Source organism: Thalassophryne amazonica, chromosome 4 (genome assembly GCF_902500255.1).
Source record: "Thalassophryne amazonica chromosome 4, fThaAma1.1, whole genome shotgun sequence".
Taxonomy (NCBI): Eukaryota; Metazoa; Chordata; class Actinopteri; order Batrachoidiformes; family Batrachoididae; genus Thalassophryne; species Thalassophryne amazonica.
Window position 1 is genome coordinate 12410743 of NC_047106.1, and position 16846 is coordinate 12427588.

At 40.2% G+C, this 16846-nt stretch overlaps 2 protein-coding genes and 1 long non-coding RNA gene across 5 annotated transcripts in view; 2 read left to right on the top strand and 1 right to left on the bottom strand.

Annotated features, from left to right (window-relative positions):
• Positions 1-4920, top strand: part of LOC117509409 (mediator of RNA polymerase II transcription subunit 13-like) — a 113008-nt gene extending 108088 nt beyond the window's left edge. For all 3 annotated transcript variants that reach the window (XM_034169081.1, XM_034169084.1, XM_034169082.1), the window contains exons 29-30: positions 3997-4097; positions 4171-4920. In XM_034169081.1, the coding sequence (XP_034024972.1) occupies positions 3997-4097; positions 4171-4303 (234 nt within the window). In that variant the 3' untranslated portion in view covers positions 4304-4920. The remainder of the gene's footprint in view (positions 1-3996; positions 4098-4170) is intronic.
• A 5519-nt stretch (positions 4921-10439) lies between these two features.
• Positions 10440-16846, bottom strand: part of zgc:112083 (uncharacterized protein LOC550461 homolog) — a 32906-nt gene continuing 26499 nt past the window's right edge. Inside the window, exon 10 of the mRNA XM_034169085.1 lies at positions 10440-10968. Within this exon, the coding sequence (XP_034024976.1) occupies positions 10533-10968 (436 nt within the window). The 3' untranslated portion in view covers positions 10440-10532. The remainder of the gene's footprint in view (positions 10969-16846) is intronic.
• On the top strand, positions 12158-16252 carry LOC117509411. Its single transcript, XR_004560402.1, has 4 exons — positions 12158-12347; positions 12447-12459; positions 15680-15685; positions 16241-16252. It is a non-coding gene; the product is annotated as an uncharacterized LOC117509411 (long non-coding RNA).

A 16846-nucleotide genomic window follows, 5' to 3' on the forward strand; every position in this document is an offset into this window, starting at 1 on the left:
ACAGCTTAATTGGAGGCCACCTGGAATAAATTCAGTTGATTGCACATGATTTGGAAAGACACACATTTGACACAAACAAAGCAGGAAGTCAAAGGAATTGTCTGTAGACCTCAGAGACATGATTGTCTCGAGGCATATATCTGGGGAAGGGTACAGAAACATTTCTGCTGCTTTGAAGGTCCCAGTGAGGACAGTGGTCTCCATCATCTGTAAATGGAAAAAGATCGGATCCACAAGGACTCTTCCTAGAGCTGGCCACCCATCTGAACTGAGCGATCATGGGAGAAGGACCTTAGTCAGGGAGGTGCCCAAGAACTTGATGGTCACTGTCAGAGCTCCAGCATTCCTCTGTGGAGAGAGGAGAGCCTTCCAGAGGGACAACCATCTCTGCAGCAATCCACAAGTCAGGCCTGTATGGTAGAGTGACCAGATAGAAGCCACTCCTTAGTAAAAGGCACTTGGCAGCCCAAGTGGAGTTTGACAGAAGGCACTTGAAGTTCTCTCAGACCATGAGAAACAAAATTCTCTGGTCTGATGAGACAGGCTGAACTCTTTGGTGTGAATGCCGGGTGTCATGTTTGGAGGAAACCAGGCACCATCCCTACAGTGAAGCATGGTGGTGGCAGCATCATGCTGTGGGGATGTTTTTCAGTGGCAGGAACTGGGAGGCTAGTCAGGACTGGGGCGACAGTTCATCTTTCAGCAGGACAATGACCCTAAGCACACAGCAAAGATATCAAAGGAGTGGCTTCAGGACAACTCTGTGAATGTCCTTGAGTGGCCCAGCCAGAGCCCAGACCTGAATCTGATTGAACATCTCTGGAGAGATCTGAAAATGTCTGTGCACCAACGCTCCCCATCCAACCTGATGGAGCTTGAGAGGTGCTGCAAAGAGGAATGGACCAAACTGCCCAAAGATAGGTGCACCAAGCTTGTGGCATCATGTTTGTTGGGGATTTTCCATCTGGTTGATTCCCTCCTGGGAGTTTAATGTTGGAGCGAACTCCGAAGGCTCAAAGACGGACTGGAAACGGACTTCAAATTCAGATGTTGAATTAAAGATGATGCCTTCACTGAACAGAGAATTGCTACGACAGCTTGCCAGCTGGCCTCCCACAGCGCTCTCACTACGTCTTCCGCCTGCTCTCGACCCGCACCCAGATGGGCAGGTCGTTGCCCTGCGTGTGGATCAGTAGAGCTATGTGACTGGTTGAAAAGTGTTGTATTTGACATTTATTTGCGGGTGAGCTGCTCGTGTTGTTTATCTGAAATGGTATGTGTAAAAGCAAAATGTGGTGTGATAAGCAAAGAACAGTATGCATCATGGTGTCTGTTTCCCCAGAGGAGATGTGAAGTTATCAAATAGACCAAGGACAGGGTTATGAGACATACTGTCCAACAACTCCCCTGTTGATGTGACCTTAAGTCATGGCACCTAAAGTAAAAAAAAAAAAAAAAAAGTGCGAAAATAACAACAAAAAAAAGCATCCAGAAAATAAGCTATTTACCTACAAAAATCAACAAAAATGCCTGAGAGTACATGAGCCTGTACCCAAAAAGAGTACCGTGTCAGTGGTGCCTGTGCCCCCAAGCAGGGCTTGACGCTACCATTTGAATCTTGGCTCCACCATTTGAACCAGGCTCCCTTTAAGCAATGTAGCGTGTGGAGAATTTTCACAGGATGCTACAACGCGCACTGCAAAGCATGGAATATGAACATATTCAAGAAGACTTGAGGCTGTAATAGGGCACCACTGTCTGATTTCAACCCTGTGATATTGTGGGATTTGACCACTTATGGGGACCTCCGCTCCATTGTGCAATATATACACAGCATAAGCTCACACGTAAAAATGGTGTACTGTTTTGTTTTCGGCTGCAATTACTGAAGCAGTCACGAAAAGTTTTAGTTGTTGTTTTTGTTTTTTGGGGGGGTTTTTTCCAGTTCCCAGTGGAGAAGGGAGGTCAAGGCAGGTGGGAGACGTTGTGTCTGTGTTAGCCTACACAGCTAACCAGAGTAGCTCCGTTATCTCGCCTGCAAAACCTCAACACGTTTGAGCTCCGGCTCATGAACAAACCACAACACATCCACTTTCACGCTGCATCATCACTTTTGCTTTGGATTTTCACTTTGTATGTAATTTGTGCAAAAACCCATTGAAAATGCTGTGTTCTTCCCCTCGGAAGTAGAGAAATTACATCATATGCATCATATTTTACCCCTTTAGCACCTTGCCTCAAATGAGACCGGGGTGCACAATTGCTGCCAAATGTGAATCAATAAAGTATTGAGCAAAGGGTGTGAATACTTACGTACATGTGATTTCTTAGTTTTCTATTTTTCATAAATTTGCAAAAATTACATAAAAAAACAAAAACCTTTATGTTGTTGTTATGGGGTGTTGTGAGTAGTGTGAATGAATTTACTCCATTTTGGAATAAGGTTGTAACATAACAAAATGTGGAAAAGCAGAAGGGCTCTGGCTGCTACAAAGAAAAAAGTAATTTTCATTCACAGCATACGGAGCCCCTGACATGGGCCAAAGGGATAAACAGAAAAGCAGGTTTGACTTATGGTTTGATTTGGTTTGGACGGGTTTATTGATATTAGTGTTAACTGTCTATTTACAAAGTGAAAATATCATAAATATCTTTTAGTTTTAAAGTAATGCACTAATTCTAAATGTTTGAACATTAAAACTTACAGATGCCCAAAGACATTATTGGAAATTGAGCCTCCTCATCACTGGTTGTTTTTTTTTTGTTTTTTGTTTTTTAAAACAGGCCATACTAAAATACAAAATGGGGACTGATAATCACGAAATGGGGGTAAAATGTTACAAAATGGAGTAGAGTGAACCAGACTGACTCCAAATAAGTACTATTATTTAATTGTTGGGCTTTTTTTTGTGAGATGAGCTCAGTACATATAGTAGGGGCAGGTGCACATTCTGGCATTAGAGATGAAATTTCAGTCAATGGGTCAGTCTGCTCCATTTTGTTAGGTTTTACCCCAGTTTTCTTATCAGTCCCTATTTCACTTAAAAATAATTAAATAAAAGTAACTGAATCATATTTAATCATATTTGGAGTCAGACTGGGTCAGTCTGCTCCATTTCACTACATTTTACCCCCATTTTGTGATTATCAGGTACAATTTCATTTGTATTTTAGTATAGCCATAAAAAAAACAGCACAAGTTACTGTAATATGTTGGTTTTTACAAATAAATTTGTATTTGTAAGTTTTGTAATTTTTTTTTTTTTTTTTTTTTTTTTTTTTTTTTTTTTTTTCATTTGTAAAAAAGGCATCTGCAAAACTGAAAATTCTTTGTCTGGCTGATACAGCGCACCGAATGAAGAGTGAACATAAATAAATGTTTCCTGTGAACACCTAGTGACTGACACCTCCACTTCATCCCTTTATCCTTTGAAAACACATTTTTTTTAATATTTTGTTTTAAACTGTTGAATGTTTGTACGCTGCTTTAACTCCCCTTTGGGTTTCAGCTTTTTGTTGTTTTTCACCACTTTCATCCCTGAGAACTCTCAAAGCTCTTTCTTAGAATTTACAAGCTTCACCAAAAAGTGTGTAAAGCTATTTATAATAAAACTATAACTCTCTCTTAACTATGGTTCTGATCTGCTCTCATCACTCTGTTTCAAAATATGAAAAGTCATATTAAAATGAAAGTGGTCAGAGGGCTGATGGAAACCCTGCACATCCTGAACAAACATGACCGCCTTTTGTGACTTTTCTTTTTTCAGACCTCATCACACCACCAGTACCAATCACTCACATTTTGCTGATCAGTATAAACTTCAGATCATCTCATGAGCCCTGTTGGTTGGGGCATGGAGTAGAAAACATTGATTCACTTGATCTTGCTGAAAAATTACAATCATTTTGAGAATTTCTGCAGTAAATCTATTCTTGTGGAGTCTGCAGCGCCACCTCCTGGTTGATCCACTGACTGTGCGGCCGATTTGTTTTCAGGCCTCTCTGCACCTGCATGTGTCTTCTGTACAATCAGACGAGCTCCTGCACAGTAAACACTCCCACCCCCTGGACTCTAACCACACCTCCGACGTGCTCAGGTACACACCTGTGTAGTTCCACACCTGCCCGTGCGCAGCTTCCTTTATTAACGCTCTTCTTTCTGCCTGACAGATTTGTGCTTGAGCAGTACAACGCCCTCTCCTGGCTGACCTGTGACCCTGCGACCCAGGACCGACGCTCCTGTCTGCCCGTTCACTTTGTGGTGCTGACTCAAATGTACAACTTCATCATGAACATGCTCTGAACTACCTGTTGAGATCCGACACCTTTCTGATCAATCTCGACCGACTGCAAACTTTCCAATCAAGTCAATCAATCGGATGCCAAGAATCCAGTTTAGCATTTTGGATGATCAAGGGACGTTTGATAACGGAGAATAAATTGTTTTTAATGACTGTAGAATACAAATGAAATTTTATCTTAATGAAATGCCTGCATATATTATTTATTGTAAGTTTTTAAATGTGGAATTTTTAATGCTTAATATCTTTTATATATTACAAATAGAGGGTGTGTACATCTGGCTGTAAAGGAATCTGTTTCAAAACGTGCAATTTTCTCAGCGACACCTCGGAGGAAGCTCTTCACGTGAGTTTTGCTGTAGATTGCTTTTAGAATCTTATTTTTCCAGAGGGTACAGACCTTTTTATTGCCGTGCTGTAAACACGAAGCTGGACGGCCGTTTGAGACCAGAGCCGCTCGCACAGAAACTCAGCGAGCTCTGAAGAGGAACTAAAGGTACAATGTCAGATTATATATTTTATATAACAGATTCAGGTAACGGTGTGTATATGTGTACATATAATTGCGTGCCGCTAATGATGGTGCAGCTTGTTTTAGGAATAAAGTGTGTCCACCTCACCCGTCCCGTGGATTTATTTTTCTCTCTCGCTTCAGTTTGAATTTGCTCTGTCGATTTTGAAAATTTCACTTGAAATCATGTTGCAGCTGCTAATTTTAACCCACAGCAAAGTGTCTCAATAAGTGTAATGTTTGTGGAATCTCCACTGGGAAAAAAAAAAGCAAAACAAAAACAAATTTGGTAAAAATTTCCAGCAGGAAAGTAGTTTTGGTTTGAAAAGAAAAGCAAAGAATTAAGTCAGATGTGGGGAAAAGGAGATGGGAAGTTGCAAAAAAAATAAAATAAAAAAAAATGTTGGAATTTAATGTTAATCTAAGATTTGATTAAATTGTAAAAACGTTTGGCGTTATCTTAAATATGTAAATTTATAATTTGCAGACATGTTCATTTTGTCAGATGAAATATTTTTTTAATGACAGACGATGCACTGATTTAAAATGCTGATGTAGACGCTGTTAATTTGCATTATTGTGGATGAAAAGGGCGACTAAAATGTTATGCGTAACAAAAACTTCAAGAATTTTCATCTTTATTTTCGACAAGCGTTAACTGCATCCTGAATGTTGTTGCAGCCATTGAGGACTGCTGTATTTCCTGTACAATTGCTGCCACCTTGTGGCTATAACACGAAACTACATGGAGCGAACAGATAATGCAGAAGAAAAGCCTTTAATCTGGTGCCATTTTTAAATGCACAAGAAAACCGAAAGCTTAATTGTATCCAACTTCTCACAATTATTCTAGTGTATTTTGTCAGCTAATTATAAAATTAGTTATTTCAGGTGTATGAAACATGATATTGACTGAAATGGTAATCAGAAATAAACAGTTACGAAAAACTAAAATAGTCTGTTCTCTTGATGAAAATTGGACTAAAATAACCAGCCCTGTAGTTAAACGAGTGACTCAAACTAAAGCGCATTTGACACAAGACTAAAAATACAGGTGCCAAAATTAACAATCCAGATAGTCTAAATGTGATGTGGCCAGTAACTTATTAAAAATAAACAATATAAAAAAAGGGAATCTTAACTCTCCTAAAGTGTTAGTTACATATGTTAAATGTGCAAAATGGGTCTGAAATGGCGAAGCAGATTAATCATTTCCGTCTCACCCTGTCCTCTGTATCTTCCTCTGTCACACCAACCACCTGCATGTCCTCTCTCAGCACATCCATGAACCTCCTCTTTGGCCTCCCTCTTCTCCTCCTGCCTGTTGGCTCCATCCTCAGCATCCTTCTCCCTATATACCCTGGGTCCCTCCTCTGCACATCATGTCCTGACTTTGTCTCCAAACTGTCTCACCTGAGCTGTCCCTCTCATATGTTCATTCCTAATCCCGTCCATTCTCGTCACTCTGAGAATCGCAACATCTTCAGGTCTGTCTCCTGTCTTTTTGTTAGTGCCACCGTCTCTAAGCCATACAACATAGCTGGTCTCACTACTGTCTTGTAAACTTTCCCCTTCACTCTTGCTGATACGCTTTGGTCACAAATCACTCCTGCCACCTTTCTCCACCCTGCCTACACTCTCCTTCACTGCTCTACCACACTCCATTACTTTGGACAAGTATTTAAACTTGTCTACTTTCACCACTTCAACTCCTTGTAACTGCACTACTCCACTGGGCTTGCTCTCATTTATACACATGTACTCAGTCTTGCTCCTAATGATTTTCATTCCCCTTCTCTCCAGAGCATATCTCAACCTCTCCAGGCTTGACTCAGCCTGCTCTCTACTCTCAAAAGCTATTAAATAGTAAATATTTATTTTTAAAAAACTTTTTCCTTATTTTATTGGTGGCCTGCATTTTACCAAAAAGTGAGGTTTATTTGAAACTGTAATTTTATTCTGTCAAAGGTTTCAATTGTCTCATTAATCTGGAACATGTCTATATTTTTGAGGTGTAGTCTAATAAAAGTAAACTCCAGAATGGATCTTTTTTTTTTTATCACAGATTAAGTTGATTTGGATATGAGGATGTGCACAAATGTGTTAAAATATTTTGGCACATTTAAAGTGATATATGAAACAATGACATGCAGCTGAATAAATATTTGTAAGACTTGGACCGAGCCTTGGTTCAACAAATTCTGGATAGTTGATTTAGTCTGAGATGGAACACTTGTTTTCTGATTCAGAACAGCTGATTGGAGTTCGTTTAATCACCCTGTCAGTGCGGCAGGCAGTGTTAATGGAGCCCCGATACCGGCAATCACCATGGCAACCGCTAATAAGACCAAGAGGTGAAAATCGGTAGAAATAACTTGATTGATTTGATTCAGGATATGAAACGCGAAAATGAGGATGGGCTAAAAACGTTTTACATGAATCAGAAAGAAAATGAGAACTTGGTTTCAAATGAAGAGGAACTGGATCGTTGTTTGAATGCGGACACCAGAAGGAAGAACCAAAAATAAAGCAAAACAACAAATGAGCAGTTCCAGGACCCGGGACCGACAGGATACAACACTGTTACTCTATTTGGTCGCCAGATGGCAGTGTTTCCTCCGAGCCTCAGCCTGAACAAATTCAAAGTGAACAGAGGACACCTGCTGGAAGATACAAGGTACTGCACTCACCTTTGGCTCATTTTGATGGTGAAACGTCAGATGAGGTTTTTCTTTTAACATATCAGAAATGACCACGAACAGATTTCACTTAAGTGGGGAGTGGACTTTGATCTTTATTCCTGACTCCTTTGATCTTGAGTCCATGTTTGATTGAGATACTAATTACAGCAGTTGTAATTAAAGGATCAAAGTAATCCAGATTAGACTGTACTGACAGTGTCCTTCACAAGATCAAAGCAACAAACTCTGGGATTAAAGATAACTGATCAGATTTAAAGACAATGACGATTTAATTCCAGTGATCAGGATCACAGATCAGGAGTAGAGAAGATTCAGCGGTATATCAGGATTATATCCGGACTTGATCATTGGACCAGTGCTTGTCCACTGGTGGCCTCAACTGAACACACCTGGAATGGAATGTGAAAGCTGGTTGTTCAACACCTACGCCACAGATAGACCTGTTCTGCAAAGCTCAGCATCAAATATTTGATCAGGATGAAGCTCAGTGATCAGGATCAAAGCCTAATGATCAAATATGACAAACCATAATCAAAGGCCATCAAACCTGGATGGCCAGAAACAAAAATTATCCATTGGGGGAAATGTAAGCATGATAGATCAGAATCAAAAGACAGGAATCAGGATCAAAGATTAATCAGTGTCCCAGATCAGAACAACTTATCAAGATCAGGATCAGCAAGTGGGATTAAAAGAAGGAAAATACTGAGACTCAAAAGCAGACTATTGGATCTGGGTGAAGGTAGGCAATGGTATGCTTTTAATCTATTACTGCTCACATTTCAAAGGAATCTGTTCCTGACCTTTGACTTCTGTCATATTGTGATATCAGATCTGTGATGTCATGAATTTGCTTTGGTCAGTTTCATCCGTTTTCCATTTCCGTAGTTCTATGTCACCAATGAGGTTTTTCTGGATTTCTGATTCTGGTCCTGGGGACCCAAAGGCCTGGAATTGGTACGTCCGCCAAGAATGTAATAAAATCATCGGCATTTGTCTGTTAGCAGGATTATGTCAGAACTACATGGATTTTGATTAAATTTCTCCACATAGATATTTAGGCCATGGAAGAATCCACTGAATTTTGGAGGTGACCCGATCCAGATTCTGGTTCAGGAATTTGCTTAACAGGCTTTTAAGGATTATGTCAAAACTACGCCATGAATTATCACCAAAATTGCACCACAGATAGATAATGGAGCAGGGAAGACTCTGTTGAATTGTGGAGGTGATGCAGATCTGGACGCCAGAAACCTCGGATTGCTCATTTTGTTTTTCTCTAGCTCTTCTTTGTCTACAGCTGAGCCGCTGAGCATAGACACAGCAAAACAGGCAGAATGTAATCCAGATGATTACCATAACTTAATAGTGTTTATTTACTCTGAGCTGTCGTTATTCACAGGTCTCTGAAGTCATCTGAAACGTTTTTCAGTATTCTGCAGACAATCAGCTGACAGACATGAAAACATCCACAAAACGTCCCCCCTAACAAGCGTATCTCAGACCGGAAGACCATTGTAAATAATCATCTGCTGTGTTATTTTACCATGTGACTGTAAACACGTCTGACTTGGTTGTGCATGTGTATCAAGTTTACTCACCGGACACTTGATTAGGGGCATTGTTCCACCCAGCTGTGAAGGACTTCAGTCCCAGGTTCTTCATCTGTAGGTACACTGAGATTATTGGCAAGATGCGGTCGAGTCTGACTGAATTTATTTGTTTTGGCCAAATTAGTCTAACGTTACTCAATGTCACCTGTAAATGTAGAAGACAGGCACTGATTTTGCAGACGCAGATGAGGGTCTATGACTCCCTCTGGACAGGACTATGGAAGGTTACTTACCAGTACCCAGTCAACTCTGGGCCCTTGGAAATGAAGAGGGTTACCCAAGGACGCAAACATGATTCAGAATCGAACTGAGGTCGATATATGTACTGGTAGAACTCCTGTCCCACTGATCTACTCTGTAATTGTTTTTAAATCTGCAAATTAAATTTTTTTTATAAATTTCAATAACAATCAGCCATATTTTTGTACAGATTTAGCATCAGAATGGATAGAAGTCTAATTTTAATATTAACCGTGGTATGTAATATAGCACGTAACGGGAGGCTGTCAAGGGGAAATCAATCCTCATCACCAAAAATGTTTCTCAAATCTGTAGATCTTAATTCAGACAATTAATGCAATTGTCATGAAACCTAAAAGAACCCAATCAAACTAAGTTACTTTTGAATAAGTATCCATTCAATTTGTTTATACAGACGTACTGGTTCACACGGATCAAGTCTACTAATTAAGTGGAATAAATCCAATCAGCGCTTTGTCACTGGCTATTGGTCATTTTATTGGTCATGTTAGTATTGCATCGCCCCAATGATCCGGTATGTTTGTGTTATGGCAGAAAAAGGGGCAGTGCGGGTTTTTTTTTTTTTTTTTTTTAAACCACAGGGGCAACACCTCTTTTCAAGTCTTGGCCTCACACTGGAGTAGAAGATAAACCAGCACCGCAGCTTTAGACCGGTTGGCGCTGTGGTCACATTAGTACAGTTCTTGGCATCACTACAGCCATACGAAAGGACGGCCGCTGGATTTTTACAGTAGCACGCTCACCTTCACAAAGAAGAAAATTCAACCCTTGTGTACATTAAAGTTAGCTGACAGTTGAAAGCAATGACATACTAGTATCAGTGATTGAAAGACAGTTTTTCTCCAAAGTTTCTGACCCATTGGGCCAATGCTGAGGGTGATTATCAAAATATACTGGAATCGGACCTCATAGAGAGTCTAAAGATTCTCAGGTGAAGATGACTAAGTCATGAGACTTAGACACATCATCTGTGACCTGCATTCTGTTACGTAAAACAGTTTGAGAATCCACATTAGAACGCTCCAGAAGACTTTATTAGGAACAGATATTAAAAAATGTAATTTGCCCAAATGTTTGCACAATAATTAAAACAGTAAAACTGCATTAAAAGCTAAAATAACCCACAAAGAACATTTTGTGTCAATCACACCACATCCATGCCCAGGCCTCTTGCAACCTCGGTCAGGGCCTGGACGGCCCCAGAGGTGCCTACAGAGTCACAGTCCTCCTGAGACAGTTCTCCAGGCTCGTCCTCAGTGGAAGGGACAGTCGTCATAACACAGTAGACAGGAGAGTCACTGCCTCTGGGGCTGGGCTGAGACGAAGCATCCTCACCTCCAGACAGCTCTGAAGAACTACAGGAAGAGGAGGAGCTAGAGGAGGGCGAGGAAGATCCTGCAGGAGATCTACGTCTGCTCTCTGCTTCTCCTGCAGCCTTCTTGTTCCGGCTTCTCGTTCTGGAACTCTTCCGCATACCTTGAGGTTTCGTCTCCATGTTCTTCATGATCTGCTTGGTCACTTCCACAGTCTCAAAACGCACCATGTTAACTTTGAGGAAGCCATCCACATCCTTTTTGTATCTGAGGAGAAACACAAGGGACAACTAAATCTAACTTTGATTTTTGTTGGGAGTGATGATGATGGACAGGATTAGAGGGTAGGATGGTTTGGGGATGTGAAGTGCACCAGGAGACTGAAACTGAGGATGAACAGAAAGAAAATTACATAGACAAATTTTTCTGTCATTTTTGGCAACGCTTTTGGCAATGCTGTCGTCTCCTCCTAAGAATGTTCCCTGTGAATGTGAAGACTCTGGCAGTGATAGGACTGAACTTATAACCATCTTTATTTTAAAAGTGAGTGTGTGCATGATTTTTTTTTTTAGTAAGTTCAATGTAAGTACATAATGTACGAGGGTAGGCTGAAAAGTTCTAAGGCTCACTATGATGCAGTTAATGCATTAACTGCATCATAGTGAGCCTTAGAACTTTTCAGCCTACCCTCGTAACTGTAAATAAGTTAAAAATAATAAAATAAAAACAATACTGATAATAATAATAACTAGCATGTTGCCCGTGGGGATCCACCGGCTATAGATTGGGTAATGTTTATAAAATAGGTAGCTGACATTTTTGTGGTAAGGGCGGTAATAAATTAAGCAAAGCTTGTATAATGAGTTGGAATGATGTGAGTCCAGAATGTTTTTGGAACTTTAGATCTCAACAATTTTTAGATGAACTCAACCCTTTTATTTCCTGTTAATTATGTAATTTATAAATGTTAATTTACTGTCGACGTGGAGGAGCAGCGGCTCAACTCCGAGCTCCTACCGAACTCGGTCACTCGGGAGGAACTCGGAGTCGAGCCGCTGCTCCTCCACGTCGAAAGGAGCCCGTTGAGGTGGCTCGGGCATCTCTTCCAGATGTCCCCTGGACGCCTCGCTGGAGAGGTGTTCCGTGCATGTCCCATCGGGAGGAGGCCCCGGGGAAGACCCAGAACACGCTTGAGGGACTACGTCTCTCAGCTGGCTTGGGAACGCCCCGGAGGAGCTGGGGGAGGTATGTGTGGATCGGGAGGTCTGGGCGGCTTTGCTTGAGCTGCTGCCCCCGCGACCCGACTCCGGATAAAGCGGAAGAAAATGGATGGATGGATTGAATAATTTACTGTCTTAATGTATTTATAAATTGTTTAGGTTCATGTTATACATACACAATTATTATTATTTTATTTCTACTTCTATTTTGTCATTTCATTTTTAAATTAACCACAATGGAAATAACTGTTTTCACTTTCTTGTGTCATACATGTATTTTAACGTATTTACAGTTATATTATGTACTTATATTGAACTTGCACAATAAAATCACTCACCACACTCACGCTTTTAATAGAAAGATGACTTACCGCCCCCCTGCTGGTATGGCGTGTGAGTCAAGTAGTTAGCAACATCCATTGTTCAGTTTTCGCAGCATTTATCCTTGACCCACAATACATAAACATACCAAATGGCAAATGTCAGCTGTCCACAGTTTCTCTGTGATCAAAGGTGCCCGCACAGCTGTTGTAAGCAGGTGCTTTTAATTTTGCTAACAAAGGCAGTCGCAGAAGACATTTACAACACTACACATTTCACTTCAAATCAAAATCAAATCAATTTTATTTATATAGCGCCAAATCACAACAAACAGTTGCCCCAAGGCGCTTTATATTGTAAGGCAAAAGCCATACAATAATTACAGAAAAACCCCAACGGTCAAAACAACCCCCTATGAGCAAGCACTTGGCGACAGTGGGAAGGAAAAACTCCCTTTTAACAGGAAGAAACCTCCAGCAGAACCAGGCTCAGGGAGGGGCAGTCTTCTGCTGGGACTGGTTGGGGCTGAGGGGAGAGAGTCAGGAAAAAGACATGCTGTGGAAGAGAGCAGAGATCAATCACTAATGATTAAATGCAGAGTGGTGCATACAGAGCAAAAAGAGAAAGAAACACTCAGTGCATCATGGGAACCCCCCAGCAGTCTATAGCAGCATAACTAAGGGATGGTTCAGGGTCACCTGATCCAACCCTAACTATAGGCTTTAGCAAAAAGGAAAGTTTTAAGCTTAATCTTAAAAGTAGAGAGGGTGTCTGTCTCCCTAATCCGAATTGGGAGCTGGTTCCACAGGAGAGGAGCCTGAAAGCTGAAGGCTCTGCCTCCCATTCTACTCTTACAAACCCTAGGAACTACAAGTAAGCCTGCAGTCAGAGCGAAGCGCTCTATTGGGGTGATATGGTACTATGAGGTCCCTAAGATAAGATGGGACCTGATTATTCAAAACCTTATAAGTAAGAAGAAGAATTTTAAATTCTATTCTGGAATTAACAGGGAGCCAATGAAGAGAATCCAATATGGGTGAAATATGCTCTCTCCTTCTAGTCCCTGTCAGTAGTCTAGCTGCAGCATTTTGAATTAACTGAAGGCTTTTCAGGGAACTTTTAGGACAACCTGATAATAATGAATTACAATAGTCCAGCCTAGAGGAAATAAATGCATGAATTAGTTTTTCAGCATCACTCTGAGACAAGACCTTTCTAATTTTAGAGATATTGCGCAAATGCAAAAAAGCAGTCTTACATATTTGCTTAATATGCGCATTGAAGGACATATCCTGATCAAAAATGACTCCAAGATTTCTCACCGTATTACTGGAGGTCAGGGTAATGCCATCCAGAGTAAGGATCTGGTTAGACACCGTGTTTCTAAGATTTGTGGGGTAAAGTACAATAACAAGCAGGAAATTAGAGGTCATCCATGTCTTTATGTCTGAAAGACATTCCTGCAGTTTAACTAATTTGTGTGTGTCCTCTGGCTTCATGGATAGATAAAGCTGGGTATCATCTGCGTAACAATGAAAATTTAAGCAATGCCGTCTAATAATACTGCCTAAGGGAAGCATGTATAAAGTGAATAAAATCGGTCCTAGCACAGAACCTTGTGGAACTCCATAATTAACCTTAGTCCATGAAGAAGACTCCCCATTTACATGAACAAATTGTAATCTATTAGATAAATATGATTCAAACCACTGCAGCGCAGTGCCTTTAATACCTATGGCATGCTCTAATCTCTGTAATAAAATTTTATGGTCAACAGTATCAAAAGCTGCACTGAGGTCTAACAGGACAAGCACAGAGATGAGTCCACTGTCTGAGGCCATAAGAAGATCATTTGTAACCTTCACTAATGCTGTTTCTGTACTATCATGAATTCTGAAACCTGACTGAAACTCTTCAAATAGACCATTCCTCTGCAGATGATCAGTTAGCTGTTTTACAACTACCCTTTCAAGAATTTTTGAGAGAAAAGGAAGGTTGGAGATTGGCCTATAATTAGCTAAGATAGCTGGGTCAAGTGATGGCTTTTTAAGTAATGGTTTAATTACTGCCACCTTAAAAGCCTGTGGTACATAGCCAACTAATAAAGATAGATTGATCATATTTAAGATCGAAGCATTAATTAATGGTACGGCTTCCTTGAGCAGCCTGGTAGGAATGAGGTCTAATAGACATGATGATGGTTTGGAGGAAGTGACTAATGAAAGTAACTCAGACAGAACAATTGGAGAGAAAGAGTCTAACCAAATACCAGCATTACTGAAAGCAGCCGAACATAAAGATGTCTTTGGGATGGTTATGAATAATGTTTTGTCTAACAGTTAAAATTTTAGTTGCAAAGAAAGTCATGAAGTCATTAGTAGTTAAAGTTAAAGGAATACTCGGCTCAATAGAGCTCTGACTCTGTCAGCCTGGCTACAGTGCTGAAAAGAAACCTGGGGTTGTTCTTATTTTCTTCAATTAATGATGAATAGTAAGATGTCCTAGCTTTACGGAGGGCTTTTTTATAGAGCAACAGACTCTTTTTCCAGGCTAAATGATCTTCTAAATTAGTAAGATACCCTCCAGCTTATGGGTTATCTGCTTTAAGCTGCAAGTTTGTGGGTTATACCATGGAGCCAGGCACCTCTGATTTAAGGCTCTTTTTTCCAGAGGAGCTACAGCACCCAAAGTTGTGCTCAATGAGGATGTAAAGCTATTGACGAGATAATGTATCTCACTCAGAGTTTAGGTAGCTACTCTGCACTGTGTTGGTATATGGCATTGGAGAACATAAAGAAGGAATCATATCCTTAAACCTAGTTACAGCGTTTTCATAAAGACTTCTACTGTAATGAAACTTATTCCCCACTGCTGGGTAGTCCATTAAAGTAAATGTAAATGTTATTAAGAAATGATCAGACAAAAAGGGGTTTTCAGGGAATACTGTTAAGTCTTCAATTTCTATGCCATATGTCAGAACAAGATCTAAAGTGTGGTTAAAGTGGTGGGTGGACTCATTTACATTTTGAGCGAAGCCAACTGAGTCTAATAATAGATTAAATGCAGTGTTGAGGCTGTCATTCTCAGCATCTATGTGAATGTTAAAATCACCCACTATAATTATCTCATCTGAGCTAAGCACTAAGTCAGACAAAAGGTCTGAAAAATCACAAAGAAACTCACAGTAACGACCAGGTGGATGATAGATAATAACAAATAAAACTGGTTTTTGAGACTTCCAAGTTGGATGGACAAGACTAAGAGTCAAGCTTTCAAATGAATTAAAGCTCTGTCTGGGTCTTTGATTAATTAATAAGCTGGAGTGGAAGATTGCTGCTAATCCTCCTCCTCGACCCGTGCTTCGAGCATTCTGACAGTTAGTGTGACTCGGGGGTGTTGACTCATTTAAACTAACATATTCATCCTGCTGTAACCAGGTTTCTGTAAGGCAGAATAAATCAATATACTGATCAATTATTATATCATTTACTAAGAGGGACTTAGAAGAGAGAGGCCTAATATTTAATAAACCACATTTAACTGTTTTAGTCTGTGGTGCAGTTGAAGGTGCTATATTATTTTTTCTTTTAGAATTTTTATGCTTAAATAGATTTTTACTGGTTATTGGTGGTCTGGGAGCAGGCACCGTCTCTACAGGGATGGGGTATTGGGGGGACGGCAGGGGGACAGAAGCTGCAGAGAGGTGTGTTAAGACTACAACTCTGCTTCCTGGTCCCAACCCTGGATAGTCACGATTTGGAGGGTTTAATAAAATTGGCCAGATTTCTAGAGATGAGAGCTGCTCCATCCAAAGTGGGATGGATGCCGTCTCTCCTAACATGACCAGGTTTTCCCCAGAAGCTTTGCCAATTATCTATGAAGCCAACCTCATTCAATAATGACATGAGTTCAATAAAATCACTGACTATTCTTCAAAAAAGGGCAATACAGGTCATTCATAATGTTGGCTATCAAGACCATACTCACTCTTCTTAAAGTCAAAAATATTAAAATGAACAGACATAGTAAAATTCCAAACAGCACAGATCTTGTTCGATGCAAAAAAAATACCCTTTTACCAAAAAACATACAGAAATTGTCCAGGGATTAAAAAGAGAAATATGAATTAAGAGGGAAAAAGTACATTAGAATTAATAAAATCCGTACAAACAAGAAAAGATTCTGCATTTCATTTTGTGATGTGAGACTGTGGAACGGTGTGGATGAAGAGTTAAAGCAGCGTAACAAAATATAAAGAATGTGTTTTCACAGGATACAGGGATGAAGTGGGGGTGTGACAGTCACTAAGTGTTCACAGGAAACCATTATTATTTATTTATCAGTTTAACATAAAACGGTATTACTCACAGATGTAAGCTCTTTAAGGTTTAGCATGGAAAAAATGAGAATTATGAGCGCACTCAAAGCTTCGGGAAATAGCTGCCCAAGCTGCCTGATGTAAAAAACACTAAATTCAGCAACGAAGGCTGCTGGTCACTGATCTCAAAAATGACCCAGACAACTGGCAAAAATGCAGAAATCTGCCAAAAAGTGGAGATTTTTCATCCCTGTGATTAAGAAGTAAGAAGGTTTTACGAGTGTGT